This window comes from Pseudorasbora parva, chromosome 5 (assembly GCF_024679245.1).
Source record: "Pseudorasbora parva isolate DD20220531a chromosome 5, ASM2467924v1, whole genome shotgun sequence".
Lineage (NCBI taxonomy): Eukaryota > Metazoa > Chordata > Actinopteri > Cypriniformes > Gobionidae > Pseudorasbora > Pseudorasbora parva.
In genome coordinates, this window is record NC_090176.1 from 10,682,981 (window position 1) to 10,701,303 (window position 18,323).

Below are 18,323 nucleotides of genomic sequence, written 5' to 3' on the forward strand. Positions count from 1 at the left end.
CTTAAAAGACTCATCCCATATGAAAAAAACCTATATGGTTCATATATAGTGACCATATATGTTCCTTACTTAAATCAGTCAGAATCATCTTATATGTTTAATGTAAGTCCCATATATGTCATACACAAAATCAGACCGTTTATGGCCCATTTCATACTAAAAAGCACACAGAAAACTTTTGGGCCATGTATGAATCCTGCAAAAATCTTATATGAGTTTTACATGTAAACTGTATGCAATGGTATATGGTATTAGTAGAAAATACATGATATTCATATACAAATCATATAAAGTTCTTATACTGAATCATATGCTAGTCATATTAAAGTCATATAGGATTTATTTATATTTTGTGTCATTTGTTTATATGCTTTTTATACAGATTTCATATTTTTTTAATAGGGAAATGATGTGTTAGCTCTTCAAGTTTATATAATATACATATAAACTACATACAATAATCATACATGATTTCAGTCAATATTACAACATCTCTGCATATACTAACCATATATAATTTCAATCAATGACATACACACATTTGTGATGGAAACACTTTTATTTCAACACAAAATTAAACACTCAAATTATACTCCACATGAGTAATTTACAATTCCAACTTGATAGCAAACTGAACTTTGCTCAGGAAAAAAACAAAACCCAAAAAACAACAACAAAATACATTGAAGACTGTGTCATGGCCATCAATCAAAGATAATGAACGGATAAGTTCACCCCAAAATAAAAATTGACTGATCATTTACTCACCCCCATCTCATCCAAGATGTTCATGTCTTTATTTCTTCAGTGGAAAAGAAATTAAGTTTCTTGAAGAAAACATTCCAGGATTGTTCATCATATAATGCTTTTCAGTTGCAACCAAAATGTTGAAGGTCCAAATCAACGCCGTTTCAAAGGGCTTCATAGCCTCTGCGTGATCCCAGAGGAGAAATAGGGTCTTATCTAGTCAAACGATCAGTCATTTAAAAAAAAAAAATGTATATACTTTTCAACCTTAATTGTTCAACTTGCTCAGCTCTGCGAGGTGCCAAGGATGACGTAATCACGAAATCTGAAAATAAATGAACGTCTTATGGGTTTGGAACGACATGAGGGTCATTTTAACAACATACATTTTTGGGTGAACTAAACGTTAAAAATTGACAAAGTTGAATAAATACTGTAATAATGTATTGCTCATTGTTAGTTCATGTTAGTTAATACATTACAATAAAGTCTCATTTGTTAACATCAGTTCAAGTCTTACAACTCAGAGTACATAAACTTCTTTAACACTTCCCATTCAGAACTGAACCTGTCCTCATGGGATGAAACAGTCTGTGGCTGAACCTGTTCTTCTTGCGTGGTCTTCAAATGTTTTCATGAAGATCTTTCTGTGGAAGAAAAAGAAAATCTTCTTTACCACCCCATTTACATACAGGAATATTACAAACACGTTTCAATATAATGTTTTTTTCAGTATAACAATATATTCTTATACAGTTACTTACTTTCTATTACAAAATTGTAATATTGTACATCATTTAGATTCATATATGTTGCAGTTACATGAATGCAAATTATAGAAGTTTATATTTTAGCTATATTTTAAATACATTAGAGCAATTTGCAAACTCAAGTTCACTAAAACATTAACTCTTTTAAAGTGAATTGGCACAAAATAGACTATTAATGATCACAAAAGGAACATCCGGTAAACAAATCACATTACATTTATTCTAACTTTTGCTTTTTGTCAGTGTCACACAGCTTTCACTGTGTCACACAATCGTTGTATAACGTTATCTATGCAAACCATGAGCTTTAGGGTTTAACTTAGTTATCAAATGACATAGTTAAACAACTAGAATAGTCGTTTTTTACATTTGATCATTTAGCAGACGCTTTTATTCAAAGGGACTAACAAATGATGAGACCAATCATATATAGTTTAATAACTTTAATACAAATATAAGCATTTTTCACTTGTTTTTGCACATTAAATACTTGTAATTTAATTTTTGCACGTGCGCACATCATAATTAGGCTTAACGTTACCTGTACGTTACGGCTGTGGCACCGACATGATAACAGAAACGAACAATTTACAAATCTTTTAGCAAATCTTGCCATTAAATAAGTTAACATTTGCATTGAGAACGACATGACAAACACCATTCTTACCTGGAGCTCGACACTTCGCGGTCCCGCTGGGAGGCAATCATATCACGGACACGGAGACAACAAGAACCCGCGATTGATTTCCTCCTGGCCGCTGCGCGTTGACGCATGCAGCGGCCAGAAATTTATTTTATTTATTGAAATTGTCAGAGCAGAGCAACGCGGAGTCCAATGAACAGTTTTCACACCCAAATCTTGCTCTCTATAGCCTTTACTCTGGTTTCCTGAAAAAGAAAATATTAGGATTAATTTTTTAAAATATTGAAATGTATATTTCGTGTGTGTGTGTGTGTGTGTGTGTGTGTGTGTGTGTGTGTGTCAAATTATTACCTTACTCGTAACTTGTGTTCATCATTTAATTTTTCTCTGAGTGCTAGCTGCCCTGATAAACTTTATTGGAACATCTGGGAATTTTTTCTGTACTGTGTCTGTAAGTGCAAGTCCACTCATTAGTGATTACAATTTGTCTCTGTAACTGCAACATCATGTTTGTGCAAAAAAAAAAAAAAAAAAAACTTTTACTCACCCAGGATTAGCACTACTTTGTCCTGGTCAAGAGCTGGTTTTGCTATAGTGCCTTTGTTAGCATTGCCAGTCCTTCCAGACAGCCCATGTGTGGCCAATGTCTCTCTCCCAAACACTGCCACTGCCACTGCCAGATCTTTCACCATGGAAGTACATGATGTGCCACCCCTTCCACAACTTGCCAGGACAGATGGACTAAGTCCTAACCCCTGTGTCTGTCAAGAAATAAAAAGTCAAGGACACTAAGACTAAATGCATGTAAAATTGACAACATACACATGGCTGTGCAAAAGTGCTTGTCAGATAATTCATTAAAAAAGTTATATCTTTTGCTTTCTATCTAGTCTATCTATCTAGTGTTTTAAAGGCAAAGGGTTGATCTTACCACATTTGGATTTAGCTACAAAAGTTAATTGATACATGAAGTTAACATGCCTTCTACGACTTCTGCACAACACTGTTCATGCAGGCTATGAACAAACAAATATATTTGTATTCACCTTTTCAGGGGGATTTTTCTGGCTTGAATGATCTGTTTTTTGGTGATTAAGAGTGTCCCAGTTCATGGACTCAATCATTGGAAGAATTTCTTAAAAAAAAAAAAAAAAACAGTGGGGGAAAAAATTATTAGCAGATAACAACACTGACAGAAAAATGTATAAACAGATGGATAGACATAAATACAGATAAAAAACAAATGAATACTTTGTTGCAGAGATACATTCAGTGCTCTTAGATTTTCATTTTCTTTTTGTAATTTGAGAATTTCTTTCTCAAGTTGAGTTTCTCTGCTTGAATGTTCTCTTGCTTGACTGTCCATGCTGTTTATCTCTTGCATTAGCATGTTATCCTTTCTGTGAACAAACTAAAGACAGACACACAATATTGGTATCTCAGTATTTGATATTTTTTTTAAAGCATAATGAAAAGTAAAAGTAGAAATTTAAAAGATGTAGGCATTACTTGATGTTTGCATGGAGGCTCTGCATCGGATGATGGGGACTGAGTTGGAGTATACATTTTTTTTTTCTTTGCCACTCTTTTTTCAGCATTTGGCAAACATGATTGTTTATTTCTTTTCCCCTCTAGCCTGAACATCTTCCTCCTGAGATTTTCTTTGCTCTCTAAAGGGACAAAAAATACTCATAGAAAATGATATATCTTCTACATAATGAGTCTTGTTTGCAGAACATTTTACCATCAATGTCTATAATTGTGGCTGGCGAACTTTCATCTTCGTAGGCCACATCCACAACATCCCCAGGTTCAAACTTTTTTTTCAGTATGTCCTTTTTAGGGACAATGTCATAGGTGGGAGGCTCCTCCCTCCATTCCACCAGAACCCATGTTTTGCTCATTTTCTAAGATCAATAAATAAATAGATAAATAACAGTAACACAAACAAATTAATGTCAACATAAATACATTTATACTTTAATTAAATATAAATTAATCCAAAGGTCTACAAACATAGTCGCATCATTCACATTCATTCATTGCCTTCAGCTGACTGTATCCATGACAACAGTGTTACCTTAAATGTCCTGCCAGCGATCTCATCCGCTACTGATCAAATTGATTTCTAAGGTAACAAAAAAGTACATAGACATAATTTATTAGCAGTGAAAATACAAAACAATGTTTTTGTTAGCAATGTATAAAGCTAATTTCATATAGTTATTTATTAAAATGAGTTTTCATATAAGCCATATATGGTTTTAGTTACATAGGCCTATATACATTTATGTAGCCATATAATGAAAAAAACGGCAGAAAAAAAACGGAATTTCTTTTTTTCATATGTTAATTACTGTTACAAATACACAGCAATATATTAATGTAAAACAACATTAATTTAGAGCAGTATAACAATACAATTATTTAATAAAAGTAGGACTATACCTTGACAAGACGGTTGGTGACAGTTGATTGACGTGAATTCGAATCATTACGTGAAGTGAGTCGAGTAGGGCGCCAATGAAGCACGTCATCTCAGTGAATCGAATCTTTAAGAAGATTCATTTACCGGCCTTTATGTAGGCCTACGATCGTCTTTTTTGTAAGTGAAAGACTGAAACATTATTCAACAGGTTCCTTAAAACAGTCTTTCACGGTCAAACTTTTATTTAAAAAAAAAAAAAATTCTAAAATTTTTTTTATGTTTCTTGTAATGTTCATATAGGCAAAAAAAAAAAAAAAAATAGCAAATAGTTTTGTCAAATAGCATACACAGATTCGTTATGGACTATACTATTATTATTTTTTTTAGAAAATGTTCTGATATTATATTTTGAATGACACACCCCTATAAATCTTCAGTTATTGCATAAAATATTCTTTATTGTATTTACAAATAACACTAACTTATTTCTTTTTAAAGGACACATGGAGTATAAAGTGTACTTAAATGATGAGGCACCCGTTCCAGCAGCCACAAAAAGACGATGGACACAGAATAATACAATAGGTTGCTGAATTCAGAATAATCTGCAATTAAATTAATTAGAGATGCACCTGCCACTGAGTAAATACTTATTTTTATGAACATTTTCTAAATGTAAAACTACTGAAATGCTTATTTGGACGAAATGCATTCAATAGAGTCTCAGTGAGGGTAAAGTGAGAGGTTTGATTTAGAAATGAGGTTTGAATAGAACAGTTTGAATAGAGAATCGTTAGTAATTATAATGCAGACAAAAGAATAATAATTGGAGCCATAACCAGTCCGCAGAAGTGTGAATGTGTGCCGGGGAGACAAACTGAATGGGGCAGTTTGCACCTCTAAACAATAGAGGCAAAATAGCGAATGAAAGCTGAGAAGATGTGGCAATAAACATCAGTTGATATTTCAGCGATATCTCAAAATAAAATCACATGAAACGATCTTGTAAAACGTTTAATAAAATTCAGAGTTTTAGACTGATCATCTTCAGATCTGAAATATAACATGGTCAGACTTGTGGCTTTAGCTGTAGTGCATTTCTAGATTTCTCCAAGGCCCACTTCAATTTTATTTTCATAAAGATATTTCATACAAATAAATTTCTAATAACTTTACAAAACTTTGAAGCTTATTATAGCTTTTTTTGATTATAAAAAATATTATCATTTTGACTTTACAGTAAACTGCTAGGTGTCTGCTTTCAAATGAGACCATAATTATGCTTTTAGTGCAAAGGATTCACAAACTGTATTTGTTTTAGTCTGAGTATACATTTCTTAGGATTTTTTCAAAATTTGGAAGTCACCTTTTCCTCATGTTGCTTCGCTCACTATAAGCCCACATATTTTCCATTAAAATCCAACCACACAAAACACCTGCACACCAAAAATCTAGTTTTGCGCTGTAGATGACCGACTAAAATCCACATGCTAGTTGAGATGTTAAATAAGAACCAACTTACCTTGATCGTGTATTAAAACTCCAAGATAAAAACAAGATTGTTTGATTGTCGAAGAATGGTCGGCAATTTGAATTTTACCGCGAGACTGCGTTCTACTTAACTTCCGGATCCTCAGGTAGGTGGGAATCGGGATGGAAACACGTGATGCACTCTGGGAAAAGTAGTCCTTTTTTAGAGCGGATTTAACACCATATATGTAAATCAACTACTATTACCATGATCCACTGCAAACTGCTTCATCGTATCAGGAACCACAGACGTTGCATTGACCCGTCTGCCATATTAGACTGAGCAAATCATCAGCTCTAAAAACGGACTCGAGAGCCGCGGACAGGGGCGTAGCACCAAATTTTGGGCCCTGGGTACAAACCATCTTGCTGGGCCCCCGTACCATGTATGTGTATGTATAGAACGGACTTCCCTGCCTTGGGCCCTGGTTACTCAGTACCCTTTATCCCCCCAGTCCCACGCCCCTGGCCGCGGATTTTAAAAAACACAAATGTTTTAGTTTTCAACCGATTTCACTGGCTTACAGGGAAAAAACGTTTCTTCTCCAAATACTTTTAATCTGTATCTGGATATTATATAGATCATTCATGGTTAAGGAATTGTCAAGCATTTAGGATTTTTGCCACAAAAACCATAGTTTAAACGTGCAGTATGCAACTTTTGGCCACTAGGGGTCACTCATTCAAAATAATAACAACAGACGCACTTTGATGACGTCAGGAAAGTGCGTGGGCTCATGGGAGTTGTTGTCATTGTCACTGTCAACCAGCGAATCTGGCATCTCCAGCAGAAAACATGTTCACTGACAAGGTAATGTATTGTTATATTACATCTGTTGTTACGTTTAGTTACGGCTTTTCACTTTATGTAATGTCAATCTAATGAAATAGCAGCGAGCTACCGTTACTTAACAAACTTATCAGTAACGTTAGTTAATGTGTGAGACAGAATGTTGTGCAGGCGGTCGCTATGTCAACATACCTATAAGTTGAGTGACTTATAGGTATGTTGACATATTAACCGCGCATCATAATTTGAGTTACTCAAATTATAGATATGTTGACATGGCATCCGCGCTTGTCGAACATTCTGTCTATCAACTTGTGTCGCTGCTACTAACGTTTAGATCAGGCATCTACTACCCTCGTCCTGGATAGATGTTCTCCAGACTCTTTTTGCTACAAAACATGTTTCATCACATGTAATTGTAATAATTATAGGTTTCATAAGCCGAATCAGGTGTCATTGTGTGTGTTTGGATTGAAAACCTAACGTTGGTTGGAGACTTCAGCTCGCTGTGAAATTAATTCACAATTAGGTACACATGACATCATCGTGTCACCAAAAAAATACGGATAGAAATATACTTTTGAATCAGTTTTAAAAAATAGCTGTTTCAGTCTCCAAAAACACAGGATCCGTCTGTTTGAAACGCCGATCCAATACAAAATGTATATGTATTCAGCTAAACGCGTCTCAATGTGGTCAAGATCGCTATGCAATATGCAAACATACAGCATGCTATGATTATATGATTATTATGTTAGCTGAATGGTTACTTAACTTACCTGTTTATTAAAACGCAAGTGAGATCAGCATCTCTCTGCAGTCCGAGCTTGTCACAAAGATTTCACCATCTTTCAAAGGCTTCTCCAAGGTTTACACGTCTCTTGCTTCTTCTACTGTCCCAAAATCTTCTCGGGTCATTTTTTTCACCCATACGTTTGCGCTTTGTTGAGCTGGCAGAACGTACAGGCAAAGAGTAGTCATGATCCATTATCATACAGACTTTTTTATACGGGTGTTCCCCTTATACTGTCAGTGTTCCTCTTTGAGTTTGGCGGTTCTGCCGAGTTCTGCAGGAAGCGGATATGACGTGATAGACGGGCGACATAACGGAAATAAAGACACGGTCCGTGTCTTAGAATTAAAATATTAATTTCTCTGGATTTAGAAGTTAATTGGGACTGTCGGGATAATGTAAACACACAACTTTAAAAAATATATAACATAGATATAGTGATTTTTTATATTTTTAATGCTGAAACATTACATATTGTGCCTTTAACCATGAAATTTTTTAGTAAAACTGCTGTGGTTATACAAATATAATCAATTCGCCAAAAAACAACCTTTTAATTACTACAAAGTATTCATTCAATCTCGTTTTAGCCCCATTCTGCACATTGTCACCTCCTGGACTGTCCATTAAAATAATGTTGCTAAAAGAATAATCAAGTCTTCTTTCCTTTAAAAACTGCCTTCTTGTGTGTAAAATTGGTCTATTTAAATAAATATATACATATTTTTAACTAAGCATACAAACATATTTCATTTTATCATTTTTGACAACATTATCCTTATAATGATGTATAAAATATGAACCAATTAACACCACATCTTCGCGACTGTAGAACACATTCATGCCAGATATCTTTTATTTATTCTCCGGCTAACCAAAACCTAACCAAACCAAACAAACCGAACTTAAGCCAGGGCCCAACCAAACAGATACAATTTTATTTGTTTTTCTTTTGGTTAGCCAGACTCCAGCCAGAGCTTAGCCTAGTATGTTTGATACAATAGCTTGAAAAAAAAAACTGTGCCAGAATTAAGCCAGAAGCGCCTAATGTAAGCCAGACTCGGCCCAGACTTTGTTGCTATCTGGGTGGGAGGGGGGTCTCCTCGGCTACGTCAGGCTCTGTGGAGGGAGAAACAGAAGGGTAGTGAGGTTTAAGCAGGGAAACGTGAAACGTGGGGTGAATTCTGAACTCAGGTGGGAGCTGGAGCTGGTATGTGACGGGGTTGATCTGCTTCACTATGGAATAGGGACCAATGAACCTGGGACTGAGCTTCCTGCATTGCAGACGTAGATGGATGTCTCGTGTGGACAGCCAAACCTTCTGTCCTGGTTGGAAGGTGGGAGTGGTAGAACGACGAAGGTCCGCTGTCATCTTACCTCTGCGCAGGGCTCGCTGGAGTTGATGGTGAGCAGAGTCCCAGACCCTCTCGCTCTCCCGGAACCAGTAGTCGACCGCGGGGACATCCGATGGTTCCCCCGACCAGGGGAACAAGGGGGGTTGGTATCCCAGTACGCACTGGAAGGGCGTGAGTCCGGTGGTAGCCTGGCGAAGGGAGTTCTGGGCGTACTCTGCCCAACCCAGGAACTGGTTCCAGGAGTTCTGGTGGCTGTGGCAGAAGGTACGGAGGAATCTGCCAATCTCCTGGATCTTCCTCTCCGTCTGCCCATTCGTCTGTGGATGATAACCAGAAGAGAGACTTACGGTCACACCTAGGAGCGACAGGAATGCTTTCCAGACCCGGGAAATGAACTGCGGTCCTCGATCCGACACGATATCCTCTGGGATTCCGTAGTATCTGAAAATCACATTAAACATTAATTCTGCAGTTTCTAGGGCCGTGGGCAGGCCCTTCAGGGGAATGAGCCGACAGGACTTGGAGAATCTGTCCACAACCACAAGGATGCATGTGTAGCCATCTGACACTAGGAGATCTGTGATAAAATCCACCCCTAGGTGTGGAGCTTACCGGCAGGGAGGTGCCGTGGACTCTTCGAGATGGCACACTCCCGGCACCCTCTCACGTACCTTCTCACCTCTTCTGCCATGTTGGGCCACCAGAAGCTGTCTCGTGGTAGCGAGAGGGTTTCATTGATCCCTGGGTGGCCAGTGCCCAATGATGTGTGAGCCGAGTGAATTAGTGGAGTGCACTGTGTCTGTGGGATATACTGGAGTCCTGGTGGGCAACCCGGTGGGGGTTGGAGGAGGAAAGGGTCTCCTCTGACCAACTGATGGGGCTCACGAATATCCTGTTGGACAAGACTGGTTCTGACCTCTCCAAGGATTCTTCGGGAGCGTGAAGGCAGGAGAGGGCATCGGCCTTCACATTCTTTGACCCGGGGCGATAGGGGATAGACAAGTTGAACCTGGTGAAAAAGAGCGCCCACCGGGCTTGGCGCAGATTAAGCCATTTGGCATCTCTTAAGTACTCGAGGTTCTTATGGTCGGTCAATACCAGAAACGGATGTTGAGCTCCCTCCAGCCAATGCCTCCACTCCTCCAGGGCCAGCTTGATGGCAAGCAACTCCCTGTTCCCGATGTCGTAATTGACCACCGCCAGGTTGAACTCCCGGGAGAAGAAGGCACATGGATGGAGTCAGCTGCTGCAAGAGTACCGCTCTCGCTCCTGTGGTGGAGGCATCGACTTCCACGACGAAGGCCTTGGTAGGATCTGGATGTACTAGGAGGGGAGCGGTGATGAAGGTTTTCTTCAGGTCTTCAAACGCCTTTGTGGCCGCAGGGTTCCAGGACTTGGGCTTACTGCGCAGGAGGTGAGTGAGTGGACTGGAGATGATACTGTAGTTCTGGACGAATCTTCTATAGAAATTGGCAAAACCTAGGAAACGTTGAAGCTCGCCAGGGTTGGCCAGGTCCTGATGGCATCCACCTTCCCCTCGTCCATCCGGATGCCACTGCTATCGATGTTGTATCCGGGGAACTGCACTGAGGGCTGGTGGAAGGAACACTTTTCGGCTTTCAAGTAGAGCTGGAATTCCCTCAGGCGTTGCAGGACCTCCGCAACGTGGTGGCGATGGTTGGCCAAGCTCCGGGAGTAAATCAGGATGTCGTCGATGTATACCAATACGGACTTATGGAGAAACTCCCGGAGCACCTTGTGTATGAAGTCCTGGAATACGGAGGGGGCGTTAGCTAGTCCGTAGGGCATGACCAAGTACTCGTAGTGGCCAGTAGGGGTCATGAAGGCCGTCTTCCATTCGTCCCCCTCACGTATCCGGATGAGGTTATACGTGCTGCGGAGGTCCAACTTTTGAAAACAGTGGCACCACGGAGATGTTCCAGTGCTGTGGGGACGAGAGGAAGGGGATAATGGAATTTTACTGTAATCTTGTTTAATGCCTGGTAATCAATGCAGGGCCGCAAGCCTCTGTCCTTCTTGGCCACGAAGAAGAAGCTGGAAGCAGCAGGGGATGTAGATGGTCGGATGCAGCCCTGGTCGAGTGCCTCCTGGATGTATTCCTCCATGGCCTTCTCCTCCGGCAGGGATAGGGGGTAGATCTTCCCCTTGGAAGCCTGGTGAGGGCAGAACACATCGCTAAAGGGGGCGTAGCAGGGTGGAATCTTCACTGACTGCTGCTTGATGGGGCTTTCGATGGACGTAGCACAGACGGGAAGCCTCCTGGAATGAGACATGGAAGGAACGGGAAGTGCAGACAGGCAGCTAGAGAAGCATTGTTTGCCCCACTTTAGGATCTCACCGGACTTCCAAGAGATGGCAGCGATATGCTGCTCCAGCCATGGGCGCCCTAAGATCACATCAGCGGTGGAATCCTCCAGAACCAGTAGATGTATCTTCTCCACACGAAGGATGCCGGTTTTGAGCTGCAGGGGACCGGCGAGGAGACCAACTTTGCGTCGACTGAGTGGTTTTCCGGTTATGGATTCAACCAGGTAGGTGGACAGAGTGTGAGTCGTCGGGAGGTGGAGCTGACGGCAGAGGGCATCGGAGATGAAGTTCGCAGTGGAACCGGAGTCGAGGAGGGCAGAGACTGGCAAGGAGACATCGCCAATAATGAGGTTCACAACTGTGGTTAATGGCTGACTCTCGTATGAAGAAGGGTAGATCACACTCACCAAACGACGAGGAGGACGTGTGGGACATTTGACGATGAAATGATCAGGCGCTCCACAATATAAACATAATCCTTGCCCTATCTGTCTCCTCCATTCCGTTGGGATTAACCATGTGTTCTCCACTTGCATCGGTTCAGATACTGGTTCTGGAGGGCTGACGGATTCTGGTCGGCAGAGGGACGGCAGACTCGGGAACTGGCCCTGGTGTTCTTCCGAGACACGCCTGCATACGAGTGGCGAAGCAGATGGAAAGTTGGATGAAACGTTCGAGCCCGATGGTATCCCCGTATGCAGCGAGATGCAACCGCACACGTGGATCCAGCCCTTGACGATAGGTGGTGAGAAGAGCCTGTTCGTTCCACCCGCTGTTGGCGGCCAAGGTCCGAAACTGTAAAGCATATTCATTCACAGACATGTCATGTTGCTTTAAATGATACAATTTCTCACCAACTGAAGCATGCCAGGCGGGCTTTCCGAAGACATCCTTAAAGTGAGAAAGGAAACTTGACAATGATTGTACGATGGCATTATCTTGTGAATACAATGTTTCCGCCCAGCGCAGTGCCCTGCCGCTCAATTTGAAAACGATGAACGCCACACGGGCAAGATCATTCGGGTACAGGTGGGGTTGCATCTCCAGGACCAGTGAGCACTGCAGGAGGAATCCGTTGCAGTCCTCCGCCGATCCAGAGAAGGGCGCTGGTTTGGCCATGGGACTGGCGAACAACGGGGACGTGGAAGTGGTGCTGGTGGATGCAGAAGCGCTCGCCGGCGCTGAGGATGGTGGACTGGAGGGTAGAGCTCGGCGAACTGCATCCACCAGTTCTTGAAAGAGATCCGGGTGACTCATACTGGTGCTCGCGGTGTTGGTCCGGTCTTCTGTTACGGGGTACAGACACTACAGAGACAAGATGTTAGTGAGTCAGGTTTATTGAGCAACCAGTAGAGTAATAACTTGACGGAATGTTGACAGGATGGTGAATGTCTTTGGTTTGAGTTCTCAGGGTGCACTTCGGAGGTCTTAGGAGAGGCTCAGGAGGGGAACGATGGAGAACACAGAACACACACACGCTGGACACAGGAGATCGCTGGAGACTTGGGAGATGATGTTGGAGAAGGGTAAGTATCTTCGAGGGAGTCCTTAACCCTCTGGGGTTCTTCATTTATGGGTCACACTCAGGACCTTCGGGTCTAAAAGGACCCGGAGGTCGGGAATAATAAAAAAAAAAAATTGAGTAAAATCAATGAAATATATTTTTGTTCAATAATATTTTTTCTTTTCTTTTTTGGTGTTTTGAGATAATTTTATGATTTATAAATAATATTTATGCAATAATTATGACCCATTTTTCCCATTGAATATAATAGAATTTTTTTTTTTTTTTTTTTCCTTTTTTTATTAAAGCTGTATTTCATTTTACAGTCAAGCCTAGGCCTCATGAAAGCATTTTTTTTTATTTGATTGGTGCCATCTGGTGGACACAGTGAGCATTTTTATCACGCAATAGCACATTTTTACCACTAGAGTGCATTACAGAACCTGTGTGTGTGTGTGTGTGTGAGTTTTTGTTTGTCTGTTTTGCACTCTTGATGTTATAGAGATTCACCCCTTCACTGTTGAGTCCTTTTTTTCTGCATCCTGGCTGATTTGTAGATTATATGCACAAAAAACTCTGTATTTTCATATTTTTGCCAATTTCCCATTCATTTCCTATGGGGGTCTTTTTTGACCCGAAGGCCCCGAGTGTGACTATTTTTTTTACGACCACTTAGACTTTTCCAATCCTGTCCCCAATTTTTTTTTCTGTCCATATACCAAGTACCAATACCCTCACCAAGTTTCGTACCATTCAGATGAAGCTACGATTTTTAACATTTCTTTCAAAAAAAAATTCGGGTCAGAAATGACCGAAGAACCCCAGAGGGTTAAGGTAAGCATAAGAGGTTACTACCTTATTGCAAACGAGACCGGACAGTGTCTGGATGCGTGTGTGTGTCTTTTGTGCTGCTGGTGATTGGAGTGATGATGGGCTGCAGGTGTGTGTGATTAGAACTCAGGTGATCATGATCGCTGTGTGACTGTGACGTGGGAGCCTGGCGTGTCTGGGACACCTATCCTATAGAAACACATTAAAATTATTCTGAGGATTGAGACCATGAAAAATCAGCTTAAAATATGATGCAGGTAATTAATAATTCCTATAGACTTTTTTTTTTCTCCAAACAGTTGAACAAAACCATGAGGTAGTTTAAATTATCTTAAAAGTTAGTTCATATTCTAACCACTAGATTGCAGCATTAAAAATACATTTTCCCCAAGCAGTTTCATATTTCCAGGGTGGTGTTTCATATTATGAGACAGAGGATGCCCGTCTAAATATATATAACAAGTAAATAAATAATACATCTGCAGTTTTTTTTAAAATGATTTATTACTAAGTTTCCAAGTAATGTTGAATACAGTATTAAACCCCTTGATTAAGGAGTACAAAAACAAGTTGAGGGGAAACAAATCATTTAAAGGGGTACTTCAGCGCTGGGAAGATGAATCTGTATTTAAACTGGGTCATCAATGTAGTAGAAATGTGAAATTATTTTTGAATTTGGTGTCTTCTAGACTGAGAAAAGACAGAAAATGTATTTTTGTCCCATGGGGATGAAAGACTACAATTCCCAGAATGCTTCGCTGCCCTGTGCCATTGCCAACGCTACCAACTTGATTACAGTGACTGAGTTATAGAAGACTCTACAATTAAAAACTGAACGTGTCTGTTCAATATAATGAGTGAGTCACCGCGCGAGTATCAGAGCACTGAGCACTAACTGCACGAGTGATGAGAGCTGAGGTAATCGCGACTACACTCGCGGCATACATTCACAACGCGAGTTCAGTCTGGCGCGTTTCAGTTCATGCCTTTACAAGCTTAACTTTCATAGAAATTAATTTGAGAAGTTAAAAGACTTACATTGCAGACCATAGCTCCGTTTAAATGAGTGCCTGCAGGAATGAGCTGCCAGCTGAGCTCTCCCTGCAAGCTGAGTGTTATCTCCCATCCCCCATGCGCGGATTCAAAACATGCGGAAATGGCTCCCTCTGCTGACTGTAGTCTTTAGCCTTTGGGCAAACATTCCTCCTATGATGCAAAAATCGTCAATTTGCATTATAGGAGGAATTTTTCCAGAAATAAAATACATAAATCTCTTGTCTCAGGGAGATATGAGGGGGGAAAGCACAATAATTTGAATATACTCCAGGGTTTCTACTGATACAAAGCCATATGCTAATCGCTGAAGTAACCCTTTAATGTGTTGAAATGTAAACTGAAAAACATCTGCTTCATGTTTAGTTAATGGACAACTTACTAACACATGCAGTCAATTTAATTACAATGTATTCTTCAAAATAAAACATCAAATTAAAAAAAGAATATTCTCAAATATAAACTCATCAAAAAGTCAGTAAATTCCACTTAAACATTTATTTACAAAAGACAATGGGCAAAAAGTATTTAGTCAGCCACCAATTGTGCAAGTTCTTCCACTTAAAAAGATGAGAGAGACCTGTAATTTTCATCATAGGTACACTTGAGAAAAAAATCCAGAAAATCACATTGTCTGATTTTTAAAGAATGCTTTTTTTTTAATTGCAAATTATGGTGGAAAATAAGTATTTGGTCAATAACAATAAGTTAATCTCAATACTTTGTTATATCCCCTTTGTTGGCAATGACAGGGGTCAAATGTTTTCTGTAAGTCAGCACACGGTTTTTACACACTGTTGCTGGTAGTTTGACCCTTTCCTTTATGCAGATCTCCTCTAGAGCAGTGATGTTTTGGGGCTGTCATTGGGCTATACAGATTTTCTTTTCTTTTGTTTATTCTGTTGTTTTAGAAGAATTTTACATGTGTATATAGTAAACAAGATGAACAATAAACATAGGGTGTACATATTACAGGATTACACTGATACAGGAAAAGCATTGAATCACACAAAATCTGGTCTTCTTTGCAAAATATAAGCCCTCCATTTCTCCCACATGTTGTCAAAATAGACTTTTTAAAACCTTTTCTGAAAAGTAATCCTCTCCATGTTAACCATTGTATATACAATATAATAGTCATCTAGTGTTGGGAGAATCAGAATCAACCATTTCTTTTTTTGATAGCTTTCTGTGCTGCTAAACTCAACATACCAAAGAGACGTTTGGTCTCTTTATTCATGTCTAGTGTGTACAAAAAGCAAAATACCAGTTTGTCTCTATTAAGTGTCATTTGCATTTTGAAGACTGAGCAAAACTCGGCCGTGATTGTGGTCCAGAAATTTCTGTATCAGTGGGCATGACCAAAACAAGTGAAAATGGCTTACACCCCTGGACCCCACAGTTTCTCCAGCAAATTGAGGTGCCCATGTAATGAGAACTTTGTGCGGGAGTAATAAAATATCTGCACAGGCTCTTCCAGCCAAAACACCTCCATGAATTTGAGCTGTTAATTTTCCATTGAAATTCATAGTGTTTTAACCAAATGTCATCAGATATAAAAAGATTTGAATCCCTTTCCCATTTTTGTTTAATACAAACCAACTCTTTCGATCTGCTCCTTAATTAATTTTTTGTCTCAAAGTATAGATTAAATTGGACCAACACTAGACATGTTTAATTCTATTTCTTTTACCATCTAACATGGTAATCTATGTTGCACCAACATATCAGGATCCTTAGCTGGGCTGATGTGTAATAGTCTTTAAAGCAGGGCAGGGACAACCCCCCTTATCCTTTGCTATTTGAAGAGTTTGAAGCTTTAGCCTAGATTGTTTCCCCTGCCAAACAAATTTTGAGATTAATTTGTCCCAGTCTTTGAACTGCTTATCGGTTATAACAATTGGAAGTGTTTGAAACAAATATAGCAGCCATGGCAAAATATTAATTTTAACCGTATCAATGAGTGATTCAAAATTGGAATTAAACCCCATCTCCTAATATCTTTATTTATTTTCTGGCATAGGGGCTTCAGGTTTACATCATAAAGTTTTGATAAATCTTTTGGTATATTTATTCACCCCTAGATACTTTATATAATCCATATCCCAATTTAACTGAAATTTAGAGGACACTGTTTGACTGGGCTTGTAATTAAAACAAAGTATCTGAGTTTTAGAAATATTAATTTTATATCCAGAAACAGTGCTAAATGAATCCAAATAAGATATTAGGTTAAATAAAGAGGAATCAGGATTTGTCAGGTAAATTAGAACGTAACCTGCGAAGAGTGAGATTTTATGTTCTTGATCAAACATCTTTACTCCTGTGATATTACTGTTCTGAATAACTCATTGGCTCAAAGCCTCAATAAAAATAGCAAAGCAAAACGGACTTATTGAAGACCCCTGTCTTGCTCCTCTTTCTAATTCAAATGGTTTTGAGAGAGCTCCATTTAGTTTAATTCTTGTTTTTGGAGATATGTATAGGGCTTGAATTGTTTCTATGAATGATTGGTGGAATCCAAATTTTTCTAATACTTTGTACAAAAATTTCCAATTAGCCCGGCCAAATGCCTTTTCTGCACCAAGGCTTATCAGTAACATCTTAACTATTTTTTAACTACATGATCAATTATGTGCAATGTTCGACGAATATTATCCTGTGTCTGTCGCTGTTTAATAAAACCGGTTTGATCCAAGCTTACTATCTGAGGGAGAATATTTTCAAGTCTTCTGAAAATAATATGTGTAAATATTTTATAATCTTGATTAAACACACTGTGGCAAGCAGCAAGGAGAGGGACCGTGAGAGCGGGCCGGTGGGGAGTGATAATGAGCGCCAGCTGCGGTCTCGGCTCACCATGGCGGAGTGACGAGAGTGTAAAAGGAGGAGCAAAGACAGTGGTAGACGAGAGAGGACCAGGCCTGGACTTTATGTTGAGTTTTGTTATGTGTGTGCGGGAAGTCGTCCGTGAGGGGCTGCCCGCGGTTTACTTTCGTTTTGTTTAATTATTTGATTAAAGATGTTGAACGTTCACCGGTTCCCACCTCCTCTCTTCCCATATTAATGAACTTTATTACACACATTAATAGGGTGGTAGCTTCCACACTCCAATCTATCCCTTCCATCTTTAGCTATCACGGAAATAGATGCTTCATTCCATGAGGGAGGTATTATTCCTGTTGTCAAGACATAGTTAAAGGTTTTCAAAATCGGAATCAAGAGATCTTTCATCTCCATATACCATTCCAAGGGGAAGCCGTCTGGTCCTGGTGCTTTATTATATTTAGAGTTCGAAATTGCTTTTTTAATTTCCAATTCTGTTATATCTGAGGTCAAAAATTTGATCTGGTCTTCACTTACTTTGGGCAAAATTGTTTTATCGAGAAAATCTGACATACATTCCACTTTGGGTTGAGCATATAATTGGCTGTAAAATAACAAAAAGGCCTGTTGGATAGTATCCAATTTAGAAATTATATTATTTGTTTGGGGGTCTCTTATTTTGTGAATGGTATTTTCTAATTGTTGTTTCTTTAATTTATAAACCA

General features: G+C 39.5%; 2 protein-coding genes across 2 annotated transcripts in view; both read right to left on the reverse strand.

Annotated features, from left to right (window-relative positions):
• LOC137075830 (zinc finger protein 850-like) overlaps window positions 1-18,323 on the reverse strand; it is a 188,540-nt gene that overhangs the window by 128,089 nt on the left and 42,128 nt on the right. The window lies entirely within an intron of this gene.
• On the reverse strand, window positions 2,300-4,064 carry LOC137075058 (uncharacterized). Its single transcript, XM_067443239.1, has 7 exons — window positions 3,905-4,064; window positions 3,670-3,830; window positions 3,412-3,571; window positions 3,207-3,295; window positions 2,708-2,921; window positions 2,512-2,609; window positions 2,300-2,405 (listed from the first exon to the last, which is right to left on the reverse strand). Exons 1-6 carry the CDS (start codon window positions 4,062-4,064, stop codon window positions 2,533-2,535), a joined length of 861 nt encoding a protein of 286 aa, XP_067299340.1. The 3' UTR covers window positions 2,300-2,405; window positions 2,512-2,532.